We start from the raw sequence: 21,171 nt of genomic DNA on the forward strand, positions 1-21,171 counted from the left end.
GATGTTTCCTCGCCATTTTTCCTGGGAGCCCGGTTATACCAATATACCATTTTTAGCGGATCTTTGCCACTTCTGGCTGCCATTCGCTTGATAGTGCGGTGATGACGTTCAACAATTCCGTTCCCTGATGGCCTGTAAGCGCAACGAAACAGGATGGACACTCCCCATTCTGCGCATAATTCACTAACGAGTTTTGAGCGAAAGGTCTTGCTGTTGTCAAATAGAACTTGCCATGGTGGTCCTCTTTCTCGAAATATTTCTTCCAAATGGAAACACACTGTTGTTTCTTTCTCGTTCTGTAGCTTTCTCCAAATTGCAAACTTGCTTCTTTTTCCACAGTCAATAATAGACAAATAATTCTCTGATTTATAGTGGGTTACATCGATAGCTAAACGGTGCCAACTCTTTCCAACTTCAAGATTTCCTTCTTCCCACTTTATTGGCGCAGGATCCACCGATAAACATCTTTCGCAACTTTTCACGACTGATTCAACGTCTTTTCTACTAACCTTCTCCTTCGGATATGTCTGTTTCATCAGATAAAGGGTTCGATTGACTCCAAAGTGATGAAGATTATGAAATGACTTCACATCAGGCGGTACAACATTTGCTGTCATTGCAGAATGGTTTAAATGCAGCCAGTTCTGCGGTACTCTCGTAAGAGCATCGGCTTTATTTTCTGCCGACTTTACCAGAAAAAGTTTTAATTTTATACCGCACTCCTTCACAAGGTCTTCAATTAACGACAACCGGCGACGGACAAGTGGTTCTCCAAGACCATGTACTCGAACGGGTTTGTCACCGATAATTAAGGAGTTCAACCAGCCGGCAACAGTAACCGAATCACACTTTATGGTAATACATTCGAATCCCCATTTTGTTGCTAGATTTATTCCTTTTATCACGGCTTCTAACTCTGCAAGGTTAATGTGAGCCGTATCATCTTGTTTCCTCAGCCACGAACAGTCTTCTACTATTTCCCCAGCCACTTCCAACACTATGCCAACGGCTAAGCTGCTTGCATCACACCACACTGTTGCTTCGGAAGTGTTTTTGACGTTCCATGACCCATGAACGGGATCTTCTTTTGTAAGTCTTTCATTTAAACTGTTTACTAATTTGACAATACGTTCGTCCACAAAAGAGTCCCCATCCACAACTACTCGAAACCCTTTTTAGATAGCTGCACGAAGGGCGCAACCAATTTGCTATTGGAAAATGTCCGGTCAGCTGTCCGCACCAAGAAAAGATTTGCCGACGTGTCATTTTTCCTTCAGGAACTTTAGGTATGTTGTCACGTTTCCAACGGACTTGGTTGCATTGTTTGTACACTCGCAATCCAAGCACACGACCGCCGACAAGTTTTTCTGGCAACTTAGAATCCAAGCCATATTTTTCCAAGAGTTCTCGAACTCTGCAACTTGACACTATGTTATTATTGACAATGATATCATCAATAAATGAGTCCGTCCCAGCCTCGACAACTTTGTCTAAGGATAATACCTTTTTTAAAATTTTAGTCATTATTCTGGGCGCCACATTCAAACCAAAACCCAATCTTGTTAGACAGTAACGCTGCCCTTCATATTCCACGACTTGATATTTCCACAGTGCTTCGTCGACACGAATCTGCAGATACGCTTTCTTTAAATCGATTATTTCAAGATTTTCGCCCAACTTTCTCCAGTTGCGAAGTTTGGTACTGCAAACGTCGCCATCTGCAGTATGACTGGACACAAATTGATTCAGCTCCCGGTAGTCCATCACCGGACGTACTTTTAATTTGTTTCGTTGAATTACTGCCATCAACGGAATGATGCCATTACATCTCCCTTCAAATGGTTTCAGCCATCCCTGTGCTATCCATTCACTTATTTCCTTTGCATAATCACTTTTAACGTCAGAGATATGATAGTTTGGAATTTTGTTTGTCAAAGTTGGTGGTTCTATCAGCCACTCCCAAGACACGCTCCAGCTACCGTTTTTGAATTCTGCTACGAAGTCTTTATCAATTAGCTTTTGAATAGTAGGCGAGGATACTTCATTCGTTTTTTCTTGAGAGACTGCAGTAGCACTGATAGTTAGTTTTTCCACATTGAAGTTTATGATTTCGCCGTCTCTCCCAACTTGGACACCTCCAAGCCGTCGTATTGCGTCCATACCAAGTAGCATTTGATATTCGGGAACAATGTTGGCAACCAGGCATTCCAAATCGATGGTAGTGTTATTTATAGAAAGATTAACAACAATCTGGTGTTTCACTTCAATTGACTTTCCATTCATCATAACGACCTTTTGTCTTGCGTGTTTGACATTTTTTGCGTTTACGATATCCCGACTTAAAATTGATTTGGAGCATCCAGTATCCAACAATGCTTTTATTTTTCTTCCATTGACATAAACGCAGAGAGTTGGTGGTTTTATATTTCGTGGGAAGCCGCTCGCGCATAGACGGGTGGCTTCCCTTCCATGTTTTTTGAGTTCGTACACTTTTTGTAACAGTTCAGGGCCAGGTGGTTGTCCATTCCACACACAAAACACTTCTTCTTCTCAATTCCTTCGCTGCAATTTCGACTGATATGTCCCTCCTCACCGCATCGGTAGCAAGTCATGGTCTTTTTTCCGTTTCCTTGAGGAACCTTTCTTGGACCAATAGCACCAAGATTCACGCGACTAACAAAACACGATTCTTTACAACGCAAGATTACCAAACTTCTTGCTTTTTCAGCGATCTGGTGCAGCGACATTGTTGATATCGAGAGTGCTGTTTGGAGTTGTTTTCTTGCTTCGTCAGGTAATCCGAGAATAAATGCGCACCTTATCCACTCTTCGCTTACGTGAGACGATATTAGCTTGCTCAGCCTTGTTAATTCTGCGAGATATACGTCAACGGACTCGTTTTCCTTAAGACGACGATTCACGAACTCTTCGTATGCTGTTAGCGGAGAAGCAGAGAAGGCAGTAGTCAGTGCATTTTTCACTTCATTGTAGTCTTCTTTTATCTCATCACTGAGTCCTTGATAAACGGCAAACGCCCCGCCAGAAAGAAATAAGGGGAGCACCACATTCAGCTCGTCAACTTTTTGAAGTTTTGCTACCAGTTCCAACTTCTGTATCCATTCTGAAAATTCACCCGAACCATCGTACTGCGACACCAAATCCGCGAACTTTATAACAATACTCATTGCCGAAATAGCTTGTAATATCAAGACAACTAAATTCTATGTTTGCTGTATATTTTCTCATAATGTTCATCCGCTTGTACAATTTAAATATCATTTCTAAATTCATTGTGCACAATGAATTATGCACAACGAGCCATATATAGTCATTGAACTACATATTCATTGTGCACAATGAATTACACAATGACGCAACTACAAAGCTGGGTAGGATCTAAACAAGAAATAAATGTTAGACATGCTTGTATAATGATTTAAACACTAATCCACAGATAAAGAAGTATATAATCCAAATATGATAAAAGACAATATCAATGATTATCATTAAATGATATGTTTTATAATAAACCACATATGAATAAGTATATTACATACTTCATTAGATTAATCTTAACAAAAAACTTCTTAGTGTTTTTAAAATATTAAATGTTAGTGTTTTAAAATATTAAAGCTGTTCCTATTGAATGCCAACAGTTTTAATCTGAAACATTAATCTTTTTTTATATGTTACATAAAAAACAATTAGGGTTTTACATTTATCATTATTTTTGGATATGAGAAAAAAAAATTGAACTTACTATCTGTTAGTGCAGCCATTAGATTTTTGTTGGCATTGTCCATATTTAATTAAATCTAATAATATAAATCAAAATAATTCAAAACAAGATTTTTATTTGAATCACCCCCCCCCCCTTATCCAGATTTCGGCCCCCACCCGGATTTCTCTTAAAAAAAAAATAACAGAAAAACCGAAATTAGGTACCTAAAGTCCAACACTAATTAGAGTAATTGCTTATCCTTATTTTTCGTTGAAATTTGGCATGCTCATAGAAAATGCATAAAGCAAACTATTTTAATAATAAAAAAAGCGGACTTTACATTTCTTCGACCCCAAATTCAAGAGAGAACATCAGCCAAATTTTCATGCAAAATTCTCAGCAAAATACTCCATAAAAAAGTATTGTAGCGATACACAATAGTGATATAAAAAACAAGCCTAACCTTTCTTTTTTTCAAAAGTTGTCAAGGTTTATATATGTTTCTAAAAAGAACCACCTCAAAAAACCGTTTGCCTAGAGCTACCTGAAAAAAGTGGTATACTTGGTATAACACAAATTAAACTAATTGCTTATCCTCATTATTCGTTGAAATTTGGCATGTGCGTAGAAAATACATGAAAGAAACCATTTTAATAATAAAAAAAGCGGACTTTACATTTCTTCGACCCCAAATTCAAGAGAGAACATCAGCCTAATATTTAGGAGCAAAATATCACATAAAAAAGTTTAGTAACCATAATAAAAGTTTTAAAAAAGTGAAGATTAGTCTTTCTTCTTTCCAAAAAGTATCTATGTGTATATATATGTTTCTAAAAAGAAACTCCACAAAACTACGTCTGCCTCACGCTGCCTCAAAAAAAGTTTAAAAAATGAGAGCCAAAATTTTAGCATAAAAATCGGTTCCGTAAATCGCTATTTCCGCGTACCTAGATAAATGTTTGACAGATTATTTGAAAAAAATACAGGTTGTAAGATATAAGTTCAATACAGTTAAGCTTATGTAGTAAAGTAGGGTTAGAAGTATATCAAGTATTTAAAAACTTCCCTCCTTAGTTTATTAAGGTGTATCAAGTTGTATTTTAAACATAAATTCTTATTTTTACTAGTACTGTAGAATAAAATTAGCAATAAACAAAATATAACACTCACCCAAAAAACAAATAGCTTTTACAAATGGATTTTGATGACTACTTTAATTAGATGTTCTGAAGGTTAAGATCTTTTTGACTTTTGAAAGTCAGTTTAAAAAGGCTGAGCAACCTTTCAAATAAGCCAGGTTTTGGTGACCATGATGGCAAACATCAATTACACTCTCTACACTCTTAGCCTGCTATTCCTCAGGGTAAAATATCTTTTATCTTTAATGAGAAAAAATTATAAGTATTAAAAATAATCATCAATATTGGTAAGTAGATATTTGTTAGAAAAGATGGACAAATTGAAAAGGAATGCTAACTTATCTTTATCAATATTTTTAAGATGATTAGTTTATTCGTTAACTTTAATGTGCTACATTAGTAATGGAAAAAGCAGTTTAAAAAAGCAGGTTTTAAAAATCATAATTTTATGAATAATAATTTAATTTTATGAAAGGTTATTATAATAAATCTGAGTTTGCATTTAAAAAAATTGCTTTATCAGTTTTTAATTTACTTTGATTTATTTGGGTTGATAAAGTTTGATAAATTAAGTATCAGAAAAGACAATTAAAGTTGATTGAGCATCATAACTAGCCTGAAATTTGTTAAGCTTTAAATGTCCTATACTAGTATTACCATATAGATGCTGGAATTATGGCTTTTGAACTGCTTATAAAATCTGGTTGCTATATGTTTATCAAATTGAAAAAACATATATACCCCATTATGCATTATTTTAAATTATCTAGTTAGTTTAGCAATTTGGATGTATGATGAGAAACATATTTTTATTGAAAGTTTTAAATTAATAGATTTTCCTCATTTTTCAAATTAAAACTTCCTCATGTTTTACATTAGGGTATCCAATTTTTATGAAAAAACTTTTTGTCTTAAACTTAAAATGGTACACCCTCTCATTTGTTGAAGCTTGATAAAAAAAGTATCCAGTAAAAATTTAAAATAATCTGATAAAAGAAAGTGGTCTCCTACAACCATGTTTTAAAATCCCAAGCATCTTAAAATTGTCTAAAATTTCTATACGACCTGTGTTCAATTCAAGTACACTTTGCTGCTATGAAATTTAAGCATTACAATAACAAAATGTTACCACCAAGTACTATAATGATGCTACTGAAATCGTTATTTCAGTACTTAAATGGTTTTTTGTACTTAAATCATTAGAATGTGCTATAGAAAAGCAGACTTTTGAAAAATTTATTAATTTTTAATTTTCACAAGCCTAGTTTCAAAATTTTCTCAATGATGATATTACTTTTACTTTAATATCTACTTGCTATGAGAAAATTATTTAACGTTAGTAAAAGTTATTGAATATGAATAAAATAATGAATATTTGTAAATATTTTTTAAGATTTTACTTTTATTCACAGACACTATTTCTTGTTTGCTGAATACTTTCTATATAAATTTTATAAAATAACTTACATTTCTAACACTGTTTAAGTTTATTTTAGTTGTAAATTAAGATAAACTTTTTATTATTATTTTTATTATTATTAATATTTTTAAAATATTCTACATGAATTTTATTATATATCCAAAATAACCTTTAAAAAACAAAAAATATTTCAAACTTAAAAATTCAAAGTAAAATGGATAATTTTTTGAACTAAGTATAATTTCAAACTAGTTACGGCTCTATTTTAAGTTGTTTTCTGAAATTATGATTTCATAGACATCCAGAGTGATGCAATCACTTATATGTTTTAAACAAATCATTTGAATACTCAAAATTTCACCAAATTGATCTCTTAGGGGTTTCAAAAATTGGTCTAGGGGACCACTTCATCTTACTAGTTTGGGAAATTTTTAATAAATACTGATTTCATCTAAACTCACTAAAAAGAAGGTTGTGCAATATTAAACTCAAATATTTTTTCTATCCACCCTATATATATTACATGTATACTTTAATACTATTATATTCGTATTTTGATATTATATATATATTAAATATTGTTTTATTATTATATGTATATTTTAAAATTGTATCCATATTTTGATATTATTGTACACAGTTTAATATTATTTTATGCATAGCCTAATGTTAGCACTAATAAATATCAAACCATTTTAATTGAAAGTATATAATTTTTCAGGATATAATATCTTCATGAAATCAGGAGCGAAATGCTGTGGTTGTTGGACATTTTTTGTTCAATGTTTCATACAAAAAAATGCATCAAGAAGGTAAAATGTGTGTATATTCAAGCTCAATATTGTAACATTACTTTTCATTTTACAACATTGTAACCCAATTAATGTTTATACTCTGTATATATAAGTATAGAACACTTATAGTACCAACAATTACATTATTGCTAATGAATAATGTTCAAAAGGATTTATTAGTTTTTTAGTGGTTGTTCAGAGTATTATTGGGATATTTATGCACAATAAATCCATTATTTTGCAAAAGATTAATTTTCTTTTTACTTATGACTGCTTTAGAGCTATTATAAAATAAGACATGACTAGGATTTGATGTCTTCAAATTGTCTTCATTTTTAGATATTTTATACAAAGCAATTAAAGTTGCCACATGTTATTGTTTTTTTTTTTTTTAAATTTTCTTACTGATTCCAGAGCAACTGGGCCCTGAAATCTGGGAAAAGTTGTCACATTTGAAAAAATCCTAGCAGCAGCTACTTTTTAGCTTTTATTTGATTACTGGAATTGCCTATTTTGATTTCCAAAGTTTTTTTTAGCAAAATAGTACAAGAGGATATTATATAGATTTTGTTAGCTCTGTCAACGAAAGAAAAGTATCTTTAAGCTATAAACTCTTAAAAATGATATAATCTTCAGATAAAAGTTAGAATCAATTGATGAATAAAAAACAGTTTTCCAAAGAATGTAAACAAATAATAAATTTTCAATGAATTTTATCAAAGTCCAATCTCATTTCCACATCAACATCCTCTTTCGAGAGAGAATAATGCCCTATTTGAATAATTAGTGTTGGTGCATCAATCCTACAAATAATGAATGAGGAGGATATCTTCTTTGATTGGCAACTTGAAACAGTTCTTTCCAGGTGCTGCAGTAAGTTCCATACAGAAAAATTGATATCATTGCTATTGATATCATAGCATATCATTGATATCATTGATATCATAGCAAATATGACATGAGCAGTTCATAGATAAGCTAATGAACTGCTCATGTCATATTTGCTAATATGACATGAGCTAATATCATTGTTAGTATCATTGCTAATATCATTGTTTGAATCATCTTTATTGTCAATTGCATCTCTCACATCATCAGTTGCACCATTGTATTATCAGTTGCATCAATCTTTTCACAAAAAAGTGGTAATGTTCTGCTCTTTTTTTTTTTACTTAATCTAAAAATTGAAACTGGAAGCTGAAAGGACATTACAGAATATAAAAAAAAAGGAATAAATATTACTTTTGGTAGTGAGTACAATTTATGTACTCAACTAGAGAATAATTATTGAATTTGTTGACTTGTTACATATTCACTTGGTTTTAAATTTGCTTTTAGCTGCTAGTGAGCTGCTCATGTCACATTTGTATAGTTCCTTTTTTTTACCTTTAACAATCTGATGTATGTTCACATTTCCATGTAATCAGAGAAGAACTAAAAAGAATTGTAGCTGCTTTTGGTGGGAATCACCATAAGCAATTTAATTTTCACGTTTCATATCAGATTTAAGTCTGTCACCATTATAAATTATCTCCCAAAATGTATTGTTGCACAAAAACTGATTTTTAGAGGGTTACTCCTTCCCAGACTTTTGCTTGTACAAGAATTTTTTTTCATAGAATCAAAGTAAGTCCTATTGACTTTAAAAAACACCATGGAAAAGTATAAGCAAATGAAGGCCTTAGGAGATGTTAAGGCTCAGAATTAAGCAAAAATGCGAAATTTTGTGATTTTGGAATATGACAAGCCAAAAGCGTAACCATGTTGATTTTTTACTGTTATGATATAAATCAACTGATACTTGCAAAAAACTTACAAAAAATGCTTCTATTATATTCTTACTACTCAAATTTCCCATCATTTCATCATTTTCATCATGGAATCCCATGTAACTACTTTTTCCCAAAAGGAGCCAAGTTTCAGGGCCTAATTTCTCCTGAATGGATAGGAATTATAAAAAAAAATAATAATAACAAAAGGCAACTTTTGTTGTTTTGTACAAAGTATCCAAAAATAAAGACATTGAAAATATCAAATCCTGGTCATGTCCTATTTTGCCTGAATTTCTCAAACAATCACTCATAAGTAAAAAAAATTGCACATTGTAAAATGGGTTTTGGAAATTACATTAAAAATGTACATTTAAAACTTTAAGATATATATATTTTTTAGATTTACTAAATATTTTCAAGATGATTTCAAGTTTTATAGCAGGGTAACTTTTAAATCATATTTTCATAGGTAGCTGAATATTATTTTTGCAAAGCTTAAAATATATTTAAGCTTTGCAAAAATCATCTTCTGTTTTACACCAAAAAAATCACAAAGAAATATTCAAAGCAATCACATAAGCACACATTGTAATTCATATATTTATGGAAAAGATATTTCCAAATCTGAATGAGAAACTCAAACTAAGGTACACCAAAATAAATTGTTTTGTTTCTGTTTTTTAGCAGATCAAGTTTTAGAAACATAGAATAAAATAATAAAGGGTCTAATATGATTTGATGAACAATCTTTTAGCTTTCAACAAAGTCTGGAAATGGCATAGGGCATTTTTCTTTTTGAACTTTGAAACCACCCTTATAAAATTGACCTGCAACTTCCACAAGCCTAACTTTATATTAAAGTAAGCTTTACATACAAAAACTAATTGTTATTGTGAAAGTATTTTTATCACAATAACAATTGATGAAGTTTATTGTTATCTTGGATGTATTATTGAATTAGGAAGAGAGAAAAAAAAACTTTGTTAAATTTTTTTAAACTCTCCAAAAAGCTTTGTTGGTATTGATAAAAATACTTTATGTAAAAATGGTGAATAATTTTAGGGCTTATCGAAAGAATAAATATAATTAAAATTGTTACCTATCTTTAGGAAGAATATTTATAGAAGGAATAAGTACAATGAAAAAGAATATAATGTGGAGGTGATGTTTTTTTTTTTTAAATAAAACAAATTTTTATTTATACAATAAACCATTTTTATTAACCACTTAATTAGTATATAAAATATTTAGTGTGTTGTTTTCATACTTTTCAAATAACTAGCATTTCTTCTTTTATGGAATTTAAGTTTTTACACAATTGAAATAATTTTTAGTTACTTAATTTAACCTATAACTTAATTGTCTGAGAAAAATGTTAAGTACAGAAAATAAAATCTCAAAATGAGCAGTGATTATATATCAAATGTTTTGTTGAGAAATTATTTGTGATTAACTCACTCAAAGGGTTCCTGAGTGAGTTTTATAATAACCACAAATTTAGGTGCAATATCTCAAATTAAAGTTATTTTTTTAGTTTGAAAATCTGGTGGAAGAGGTAAGCTTTTTAGACTTAAAAATTTCCATTATTGGTTTTTAAAAATGTTTATTTTTTTAAATTTATTAATTTTTTCTTTTTCTTTTTCTTTTCTTAAACAACAATTTAAAATTGCATGGTTTTCACTTGCTCTAATCTAACCTTTGTTAGTTAAGTAGGATTTGTTAAATTAATGTTTGTAAGAGAAAAAGCAACATGGTTGATGTTTTATTTTAACAAATTGCTTTAAAATAAAATGCCTTTATCTTTTGTAATATTGTAATAGTAATAAGTTACCTTTATCTCTTTCAACTCACCAAAAAAAGTTGTTGGAAGTTTTTAATGTGAAATTGAAAAAAGAGTACCATAAATTTAAGATTCCTACAACATATAAAAATTGTAACCTGTAACTTTAAAATAGTGCATGATATTTTTGGTGGAACTTTTTTGATTAGGAAAGAATAAAAACAGTTGTTAAAGAAATTTTTTACAAAAAAAAAATTTTTAATAAAGTTAAGCTTTTTTGAAATTTTTACATGTAATACAAGTTTTAATCAAGATATTTATATTAGATAAAAATTTTACATAAGCATTTTATTTTAAAGACCTCTATTAATATTTTAAAATTGAAAATGTTTTTATAACAAGTACTTTTTTTTTTTTATTAAATTTTTTATAGGAAGATTTCTATACCCCATCTCAGTAAGTTATACACTGTTTTAATTTTTTGATTTAAAATAAAATTTTAGTTCTTAAGGTGGTAGTATAGTAATTAACAAAAAAAAAAAAAATCAACTTTTCAAATAAAAAAAAATTCTACAATGTGTAATATAATATCAATAAGCAAAAAAAAAAAAAAAAAATTATGACAAATCTTCTTCAGCATAATTATCGCTGAAGGCCCATAAATGGGGTAAACTACGACAGAGATTTTTCAAGAACCCTTATATATTTTTTATTGAAAATTTGGCTGGTGATATATTACATGTGGCATTGCAACATAGACTAGAAGATTTTGATATGGTCAAAAAAATCAAAAAATATTTGCATTTGTGTAAAATTTTGCAATTTTGGGGGTAATTTATGAAAAAAAAATGATTAAAAATTACTGAACGAGAGAAGCAATAAAAATTATCCTAGTGTATGTTGTAGATACTAATGTAGTGAGTATGTGTGCCAAATTTCAAGTAAATCTGATAATTGGTTTTTTAAAAAATCCACGTCGCAAACCCCAAATACATGATTTTGAGAAAAACACAATTAAAAAAAAAAGAAGAATAAAATAGTTCAAAATTCACCACTTTTATAAGTTACACCTTCCAGTTCTTCATTTTGGTCACAAAAACCTTTTTTTATTGCTCTTAACTTTTTTCTTCTTGATTTTGCTTTAGTACTACATTGTTTTTCTGCTTTAATGATTCGTTTATTGTCTTTATGTAAACAGTAATTTTGCGCATTTACACCGAATTCCATTCCAAGCTCATTAAAGAACTTATTTAAGAACTGCTGCCCTTCATTAAAATTTAGTACAGCTGAGGCTACTCCTATACATAGAGCAGTTCTTTCAATAAGTATATCTTTTGGGCATCGCTTCCATATCAACTGGTTTAAAGACTCATTGGGATTCTGCGTTTTTCCATGCAAACATTTTTCAAGAAGTTTATCGGAACCAAGGTCTATAAATATTGGTTTGATGGTGTTGCAGACAGCATCGGGAATACAAATATTTTCTTTATATGAAATTTTGCCAGTCAGTTTGTCAGACTGGAATTTGCACCAAGAATCTTTGGTTTGCAAACAAAACTGATGACGTGTTTCGTCATCACAACTTTCAGAACAGTGAAAAAGTACAGCTGCAACACTCTTTTTCATTCCATATAAATTTCCAACGTTTTGCCTTATTGCCTTACCATAATAATTTTCCAATGTATTTATAACATGTTCTGTTAAGCAACCTGCTCCTCCTAACTTTTTGCCATCACATAAAGTTTCTTTGTTTTGTTTTTTTAAGTTTCTTAATCTAGTACCAACAAGTTTTTGAATATGCCCAATGCACTCTGCTTTTTTTATTTCAAAATCTCCATAAGGTTTTGCAGAAACGACATTAACATATGAACTGCTATCTCCATCTCCTAGAAACGTTGTATATCTCAAATTTTTTTTTTTTTCAGAACGCAAAAATATTTTTATTGTACCACTTGATTCCATAGAGGAGGCTGAACCAGTATGACTGATTTTGCACTTTTTATAATGTAAGGAGTGAAAATCATTATATTCTTCATGATGTGTGTATTTTTTTAACTCCCATATAAAACACAACTTACAAGTTTTTGTTTCTATTTCGTAATCAACACACTTACTATTTTCTACAGCAACAGCTGTTACTAATCCATTGTTTGAGGTGTATCCACGTTTCTGCCATGATCCATCAAACCCACAAATAATATCTTTAGATGTTTCATTGATTGATAGTAACTCTTTTGCTGCATTTGACATGCTTTTGTCAACCAAACTTTGATAGACATCCAACATTATGTGCAATGTGTCATTATAGCAGTTTTTATTCATTGGAGGGTTCATGTTCATAATTCCACAAAATGTTTCTATTGCTGAAAATCCCTTACCCATTTCACGAAATGCAATTACTGTACGAGTGTTTATGTTAAAGCGTTTTCGTCCAACACAATTAATTTTTTTATCCATTTTAGCAGATGAAAAAAAAATCGTTTCCCATTCACAATCACTGCAACAAATTTTTAGTCCAATACTTAGGCCATATTTTTTTGAAGAATCAAACTGCAAATTTACTAACTTGTTACATTCTGGGCATTTAAGGACCATTATTGCTTTTTTAAGTAAACCAAAGTTCATAATAAAGTTAAAGTCTTCATTTATCTGTTGAGGTTCATTTACAACTTCTTTGTTGAACAACTTCTTGTAGGATGAGGAACATGGTATGTTTTCAACTGAAGGTATGGCTACGGTTTCATTATTTTTGCAGACATTTGTATGTCTGTTTCCATAAAACTTTCTTTTCTTATTTTGGTATACTCTTTTAGAAGATTGTTTTCTTTTCGTTCGACCCATTACACTTTTATCAAAATAAGATATTTTAAAAATTGACTGATGTATACTACACTATAGACTATTGGTGAACTTATAAAGAGCATAAAATAGCAGTAGAGCGTGCTCATTTGCAAATAAATCGAGTCAATAAACAAGAAGTAACTGCTGATTAACAATTTTCATTATAAAAGTTTAGCATGAAACTGTTTTTATCGCTTATTTTATATAACTTTGATTGCAAAAACCCGTAGCAACCTGGTAAATAAAGCGTTGCTATGGATAAAAATTGATATTGAACAATTTTAAAGCAATTTCAGAGGTATATACTGATTTTTTTATTGTAAAGCAAGATAAGATTTTGACTTTACAATAGTTACATTAGCTAAAAAATGTATTTTTGAAAAAATGAATTTTTCAATTTTAATTACTATACTACCACCTTAAATGATGCATCATTTAAGAACTAAGATTTTCAATTAGGAAATATTTTTGTAGAATACTAGTGTGTTGCAATTCTAAAATTTTTTGTAAAATTAGAAAATCAAGAGTTGTTCAGAAGTTTTTTCCTTAAGTTCTTTTTTTCTTTTAAAACTAATTGAAAGATATACCAAAGCAAGAATCACAAATAACTAAATCATGTTCATCTTATGAAATTTAAACATTTTTCAACTAGACATATTATCACTGATGTGGAAAAGGATCTGTTGTCAAAAGGCAAGTTCGATGAGTTACTCAAGCATCAAAATGAATTAGATATTCAAAAAGATGAATATGTATGCTGCTTTTTTTTCTTATTATTTCTTATTATCTCATTCTGTTGAAAGATGCTTCTATTTTTATTGTGAAACTCTAAAGAATTTCTAATTTTTATACAAAAAATTGTGCTACTAACTGTTGCTTGAGTTTTATATTGCATTAAGCATCTTAGCAGCATGTTATTTGTAGCTAAAACAGAAAGAAGAAAATGCAAGATTAGAAGATGAGGTTAGCTTTTCTTGATATTTGTCCAAGATGCAAGAATGCAAGATTAGAACATAAGGTTAACTTTTCTTGATTTTTATTTTTAACATTTTGTTAGGGTTTTGTCAACTCGTAATTGTTTTCAGGCATTTGTTCAAGCAAAAATGGAAGCTTCACGTAGAAGTAAAGAAAAGCAGGTTTGTCTAAAAATATCAATATTTTTAATTTAAAAATAAGCCTTGCTTAAAATGTAATGTAAACAGTGTTTCTATCTTTAGGTTTTTGATAAATCTCGCCTACCTAACATGAAGGCTTTTAGTAATGCACAGTTTGCTAAATGGCTTTCAGAAGAAAATATTGATGTAACAAGGTATAATTTATAAAATGTCTCTGAATATTTATTTTATATAAGTTGATGCAAATTTTATGAAGTAATAATAAGTAATATTATTTTTCAAACTTTTGTAAATAGCTGTAAAATTATTTTATTTTTTGTAAGATATGTTCTACTTTTTTTATGCTGATGGTCAATCAAAGTATCCTAAAAAATTTCCAGACCTCAACATTCAATTATGATCATCCCAAAAAATTATGGTCATCCCAAAAAATTGGATTTGTAAACCAAAAAGAATCTCTTTAAATTTTTGTTGTATTTTACATTCAAAATCTTAGACTAAAAATTTCTTAAACTAGTTTAACAATAATAATGTGTTCAATTAAAATAACTTTGAATAGAAAAACTTCTACCTTCTGTATATGTAATCTTGCTGGTCAAAAATCCTGCATGTTTTTGGTTTGTTATACATCAAATAGCAAGATGCAAATCTACAAGATGCAAAATTACCTCAAAAAATAAACCATGAAATTCTGATAAAAGATAATCTAAGTTTTTAAACCACTAAGACACCTGTGTTAATATTATTATTGAAATAAATTAAGTGCTTTTGATTTCAATTACAAGCTGAAACTTTGGATTTTTTTTTTTTTTATTTTTGTCTTATTTTAATAGAAAGAACTAATTTCAGGAAAATCTGTTGATGTGACTTGGAATACCCCAGGCATTATTATTAGTTTTCTTTTTCAATTGTTTTTTTCATTAGTCCTGATTTCAATGTTGAAGATTTTGATGGTTTCCTTGAAAAAGTTTCTTTGCATGGCCATAAAGGTAACGTTTTTAAAGTTCTTATTTTTTTTTAAGCTTAGAAAGTTGATATGAACAAAATTACTACAAAATAGTGTGCTATAATATTTAAATTATTTTCTTGTGTTGAAACTTTAATTCAGCTATTATAAGACAAGATGTATTTTAAAATTGAATATTTCCAAAAAATAAACTGGTTGTTTTTAGTACGTTCAAAAACACCCTGCTGCAATTTTTTTAAGCTGTTGCCTTTTCAAAAACCATACTCTAAAACTATAAAAAGATCTTTTTAAAATCAAAGATGAGGTAACTTCTTTGTTACTCTTCTCATGGGTATTTGTAAATTCTAATTTTTTTACATTTAAAGCAATCATACTTATAAATGGGAGCTCGGTTTTATTGATCCAAAGTCCCAAGTCATATTTTATGACTTTTTCATATAAATAGTCTATGTAAGTAAATTCAGTTGTGAACAAAATAATTGTAGTGACTAGTAAAATATTTTTTTGTAATGATTTTTTTTTAAATTTAAATATAAATTGATAAATTTAGGTAGTAATACAAATATTGAGCAATGGGAATAAAAAACATTGGTAACATTCTTTCAATTACTTCGGGAAAGTCCCGAATTTTGCATATGAACATATTTAAATTTCTTGGTTAAAATAACAAATCTATTGTTTCTTATCAATGTATTTGTACCAGCTGTTTGTTTATTTGTTTTTAGAAATGTTAATTAAAGGTAAGATTAATTTTAGTGTTAGCTTAATAAAATATATACAATAATCGAATAAATTTAGTTGATTTTGATCCCATTTTGTCAACAATTCTCCGTTTTTCAACTGTAGGATTTTTTACAAAGTTGATTTTTTCAAACTTCAAAAAATGTTTGAAAACTTGTTTGATGTAATAAAGCAAGATGTCCCATGTGTAAAGCTATGCTTCAAGGTTTCTAAAGCATGGCGTAAACAGTTTTAAACAATATTTTTAAGTAATTTAGTGAAATAGTGTATAAAATAAGTAACATGTAATTTGCAGTTTAAAAATTATTTTTCCATTATTTGTAATATTTAATGTGGTCGTTAATTACAATATTCAGTTAGAGAAATAAGTATGCGAATAAAACATTTTATTATGAAAAATAAACTTTGTCAGGTTATTTCAGAAAAAAATAATTTTACAAAAATAAAAAAAATGATTATTCTGAAAGAAAATTTTATTACGAATTCAATGTGCAAAAAAAAAATATCAATGATAATATTTAATTGATAAAAAATTAAGATACATTTAAACTATGCAATTTTTTAGCATTAAATAAGAATCCGAACAAAATTTTAAAGAAGAAGGCTTAAAGATTAACGCTTCTCTGAGTAATTATTTTTATGACTTTTTAATATCGAGTTGGACTGCTTTTAGCTTTTATGACTTCTGCAAGTCGACATGTCATCGATTTAACTAATATCTTTGTCGTATCCGTTGATTAATTTTTAACAATGCGCAACGAGCATGGTTCGCAATGCGATTTTTAACAATGCGCAACGAGCATGGTTCGCAAAAAAAACAATTGCACGTCCATCTCTTATAGGTCCATGACGCTATCCAGTTATATTTTGAGATCGGTGGGCCTGCAGTATAGATCGCCGTGCCGAAAACTTATTCAATACTAAAACCTGTAACACACTGAACGAATTCAGAAAAGCAAAAATTCAGTCGTATTCCGACGTTTGCCCCACGGTCGTTCAGAAGCGACAAGCTATTATACGCAAGCGCAGTAGTAACTTTTGAAAAGTCAAATTTTAATAATGGCTACGGTCTGTAGCAACGAATTTTTATATTTAGTTGACTGATTATTTATATATGTTTCCATATTAATCAATTATCGTGATTAATATGGAAACATATATAAATAATCAGTCGTGATAACAAAACATCAACATCAAAGTCATTTTTGCGAAAATTGCTCTTCTAATGGGTCTGTTCTTATAAGCAGATAGTGGAATTGATTCTCCATCGGATTTGAAATTTTGCAGTTATATGCTAAATAAATTTACAAGTGTATAGTTTTTCTGATTGTCTTATTTTGGAACTTTTTTGTCTCTTAAAAAAAGTGTCGAATTTTTTGTTAACTTGTTTTGTTTTATCTAATCTTCCTTTTTGCACGAACAATACTTGATGAGTAAGTTGATTCAATTGGTGTTTTTTAAAAAAGCAGTGGGCATTTAAAAATAACTATTAAAAAAACACTCTAGTTAAGTACACACTTTGGAATATTACAGCGGTTTATGAGATTAATTGTGATTACTTTACTAAAAAATTCCTAAAAGCTTTTTTTATTTTTGTAAATAATTCCTAAAATAGCTTACTTTACCTTTGTTACATGATACCTAAAAAGGTAGATAACTTTTCCCTTTTAAAGTTGTTGATCATCATTACTGTTATTTTCATGCAGAAACGATCGGTTATGATGTCAGGTACCGAACAGGAAGCGGGGCTTTCGGGTATTGAAAATCTTCGAAGATCGAGTGGAATTATTGCCCGTGATAGTATTTAATGCCTTATTATCTCAATTTTAACTAATTTTAAACGCGGATAATTTTAAAAAATTCTAGATTAAAACTTTTAAGGTTAAATTCTTCTGTTACACATTTCCTTTGATACTGGAGAGACCTACAGAAATGTGTACTAAATTAATGTGGATTGGTCCAAATTACTTTTATCTTTAAAAAACTTGATTACAACTATTATATGCAACTATTAACATTTAACTATAACAACAGATATACAGCTATTTACATTTATTGTTTATAAACACAAAAAAAAGGTATGTATAAATACTCCAAAGCTTTTAACTAAACTAATGTCATGTTCAACTCATTAAATAAAAAAAAGGAGGCAAAATGATTATTTTTGCTGCAAGCCGATTGACGTCTTTAACTTTTACCATGAAAACTTGCAACCTCAAATAAATACTGGTCACCTGTTTAAGTTTTGGATAGCCTAAAATATCTATTACTATAAACTTACTACAGAAAATCAGTACGTGGTCTACTTTATGATTATCTTTTGTACTACGTTATAAGTATCTACTGTACTGAAGTAACAGGTTTTATTAGGTTTAGATATAAAATATATTTATAAAAAAAATTAGGCCTTAAGGTAGATTTCCCATATCATTTTATAATCGTTCAATCCATTTGTAATGGAATCTTACCTGTATTACACTAACCATGTGTAAAACAATGGTAAGGTATGGTCTAAAAGGCTCAGTATATTTGTGTGTGCTTTGTGTCTGTGTATGTCTGTGTCTGTGTGTATGCAATCCGATTAAAAGGTGTGTCATTTTTTAAATAGCTTATGGTGATTCTTGGAATCAAACAATAAATCACGATGTTATAAAAGTTGCAGATGAAGCTTCGAACTCTTTGCAGCCCGTGGAACTTCATGTAGTTCCAAAAAAAAGTATTTGTACTAAAGAAACAGTTGACGTGCATAAAGCTGCTAAAGTTGTTAATCAAACGCAAAATGCTGTAAATTTAGATACGTTTATACATAACAACTTAAATCCTGTAGAAATAGATTATAATGATCTAAAATCTCATTTAAAAGAGTGTGCTGGAGCATCCGAATACGACTTTGTAACGTCATCTTCCGAAGGATTTGAAGAGCTCGTTACTCATAAAGTTTCGATTTAATTCGGAAAAGTCCCTTTCAAACGGCTCTGGATAATAAATATGAGAATTGTATAACAACTATGTAATCATTAAATTAAAATAGTTTGAATTTTTGTAAGAGTTTCAATTTTTATTATACTATTTGCTTTTATTTAGTGGAGGTTTGATTATTTGCTACACCCCCGCGGGAAAAGTCCAGGGTAAAAAAAAGGTCTTCAGAAACCTTAAATCAAGTAAACAAAAAATCCTAAATTAGCAAATATTCTATTGAGTGAAAGAAAACTGTCATAAATCAACTTGATTGATATTGAAATCTAAAAAAAAATGTTTCAAACTTCAGCAAGATTCAAAGAGTACTTAATAGTTGTGTCGGTGTCAACGTTTAACGCATTCTTAAAATGTTGTTTCACACTCGAGACCACCACCGAAAGAAGACTGGTGGTATGGTTATTTTTATATGCTGGGATTACGCCCAATCACCAACTAACAGCTTCATTCTGTCAAAAAGAACTTCCAATACGCAGAAGAGAAAGGTAAGTTAAGAATTGGTTATCGTTTCAACATGACATCTATGAGATAGACGCAGAGATAATGCATTCTAGCCAGCAGTTAGGAAAAAAAGGTCACATTTCACTCAGTAGATGAAAATGCCATCTTTAAAGCCGCGACATTAACTATTGCAATAGTAATTCTGTAATAATAAAGTTGGCACCAAAGGTGAAGAGGTTTACGTTCTCCAATTATCCGACTTCCTGAAGGAATGCCTAAATATACTTTTTTCGTCATCATTCAGTCTATTTTGTTAAAATCGCCTGTGTTATAACCACCAAATGACCCGACATCCTCCGTTAACCAACAAATCAAAAGTTCGGAACTTGGACTAGTCTGTCCAAACATGTTTCCACTCATCAAAAGTTAATTTCCACTTCGTCAGCCCCAAAATAAGAAATAAAAGTATTAAATTCTTTTTTTCTGTCAAATAAATGGTTTCCTTGCGGCTATTCCACCGTTAAACCCTGCTTCTATCGATCGCCTTTTCACTGTTATCACAGATATTGGATTTTCTCGGGAATTATCCTCGCTTAAAGTAATTTTTTTTTTTAGTTTGTTGACTGATTATCTATATGGGCGATTCCATACTCAAGTGAGTTATTTTCTGAAAATAAATTTACCATCAAAACTCAAGTTTTCTTTGTGTCACTTTATGTTTAAAGATTCTTAATTTTGATTTGTTAACATTTGTGTTTGTTTTGTATTTTTAATTGCGACTTAAAGTTGTGCATCAATTTTTCTAAATAAACTGTAAATAAGTTGCTTATTGATTAAAGCGTATAGCATTAAGAGGAACTGTTTTTTAAAAAATTAACTACCACAAATTTAATACTTCATATTTGAAGTTTAAAAATATAAATAACTTAAATAAGCTTCATTTGTTTAACAATATAAAAATATTTGCTTTAGTTTTCCAACAATATGACTTTCCCGTAAGTAACAAATATGTCATTTTTATTAAGTTTATGCTTAAAAAAAAAGTTAAGCAGTAAATAAAAGAATGAATCACAATAAACTACTTTTTCTACATTTAAAACTAAAAATCTCATAGTTAAAGTATTTCCTTAGAGTCTGCTGACAATGTTTATTTTGCTCCTGTAAGTAACGGCTCATTTCCCCGTAAGTAACGGCTCATCGCAAAGTCTTTAAAGTAAGAAACTTATCCAAAACACTTTGATATTTAAAAAATTTAAAATACAACGAACTATTTATAAAACTATTTTTTAACGGATAGAAAATCTTATGGAAAGTATTTCGAACATTTATACAACTTATTGACAATCCTTTTTTTCATTTAAGACCAAAATAAAAATTAATGGCTAAAACTAATGCAGAAAGACAGAGTAAATGGAGATGATTGAATCTTATTTTAGGAAGGGAAAAAAATAAAGAATATGTTAA

General features: G+C 29.6%; 3 protein-coding genes across 10 annotated transcripts in view; 1 reads left to right on the forward strand and 2 right to left on the reverse strand.

Annotated features, from left to right (window-relative positions):
• LOC149888523 (uncharacterized) overlaps positions 1 to 21,171 on the reverse strand; it is a 212,626-nt gene that overhangs the window by 2,561 nt on the left and 188,894 nt on the right. For 4 of the 6 annotated variants that reach the window (XR_016452658.1, XM_090088037.1, XM_090088038.1 and 1 more), the window contains exon 1: positions 3,761 to 3,862. The exons of 1 other annotated variant lie outside the window; for it this stretch is intronic. Coding sequence is in view for 4 of the 5 variants with exons in the window: in XM_090088037.1 (XP_089944163.1) it covers positions 3,761 to 3,803 (43 nt within the window). In the remaining variant the exon portion in view is untranslated. Of the gene's footprint in view, positions 1 to 3,760; positions 3,863 to 4,184; positions 4,607 to 21,171 lie in introns of those variants that run through there. One more of the 6 variants, XM_090088035.1, reaches the window with a different exon arrangement.
• LOC149888524 (uncharacterized) lies at positions 4,653 to 19,373 on the forward strand. 2 transcript variants are annotated; one of them, XM_090088025.1, is made up of 11 exons: positions 4,653 to 4,707; positions 7,002 to 7,092; positions 9,956 to 10,007; positions 10,381 to 10,401; positions 11,060 to 11,082; positions 14,120 to 14,219; positions 14,392 to 14,430; positions 14,553 to 14,603; positions 14,685 to 14,776; positions 15,507 to 15,571; positions 18,899 to 19,373. In XM_090088025.1, the coding sequence occupies exons 1-11, from the start codon at positions 4,677 to 4,679 to the stop codon at positions 19,237 to 19,239; spliced, it is 906 nt and encodes a 301-aa protein (XP_089944151.1). In that variant the 5' UTR covers positions 4,653 to 4,676; the 3' UTR covers positions 19,240 to 19,373. The 2 variants fall into 2 exon arrangements, with proteins under 2 accessions (XP_089944151.1, XP_089944152.1); XM_090088026.1 differs by lacking the exon at positions 4,653 to 4,707 and adding an exon at positions 4,831 to 5,084.
• Positions 11,123 to 14,052, reverse strand: LOC149888525 (uncharacterized). Of its 2 annotated transcripts, XM_090088018.1 has the most exons (2): positions 13,178 to 13,890; positions 11,123 to 12,863 (listed from the first exon to the last, which is right to left on the reverse strand). In XM_090088018.1, the coding sequence occupies exon 2, from the start codon at positions 12,586 to 12,588 to the stop codon at positions 11,668 to 11,670; it is 921 nt and encodes a 306-aa protein (XP_089944144.1). In that variant the 5' UTR covers positions 12,589 to 12,863; positions 13,178 to 13,890; the 3' UTR covers positions 11,123 to 11,667. The 2 variants fall into 2 exon arrangements, with proteins under 2 accessions (XP_089944144.1, XP_089944143.1); XM_090088017.1 differs by having other exon boundaries at positions 11,269 to 14,052.

This window comes from Hydra viridissima, unplaced genomic scaffold (assembly GCF_058129835.1).
Source record: "Hydra viridissima isolate aposymbiotic clone 2 unplaced genomic scaffold, HvirCarnegie_v1 scaffold_5, whole genome shotgun sequence".
In the NCBI taxonomy this organism is placed as follows: Eukaryota; Metazoa; Cnidaria; class Hydrozoa; order Anthoathecata; family Hydridae; genus Hydra; species Hydra viridissima.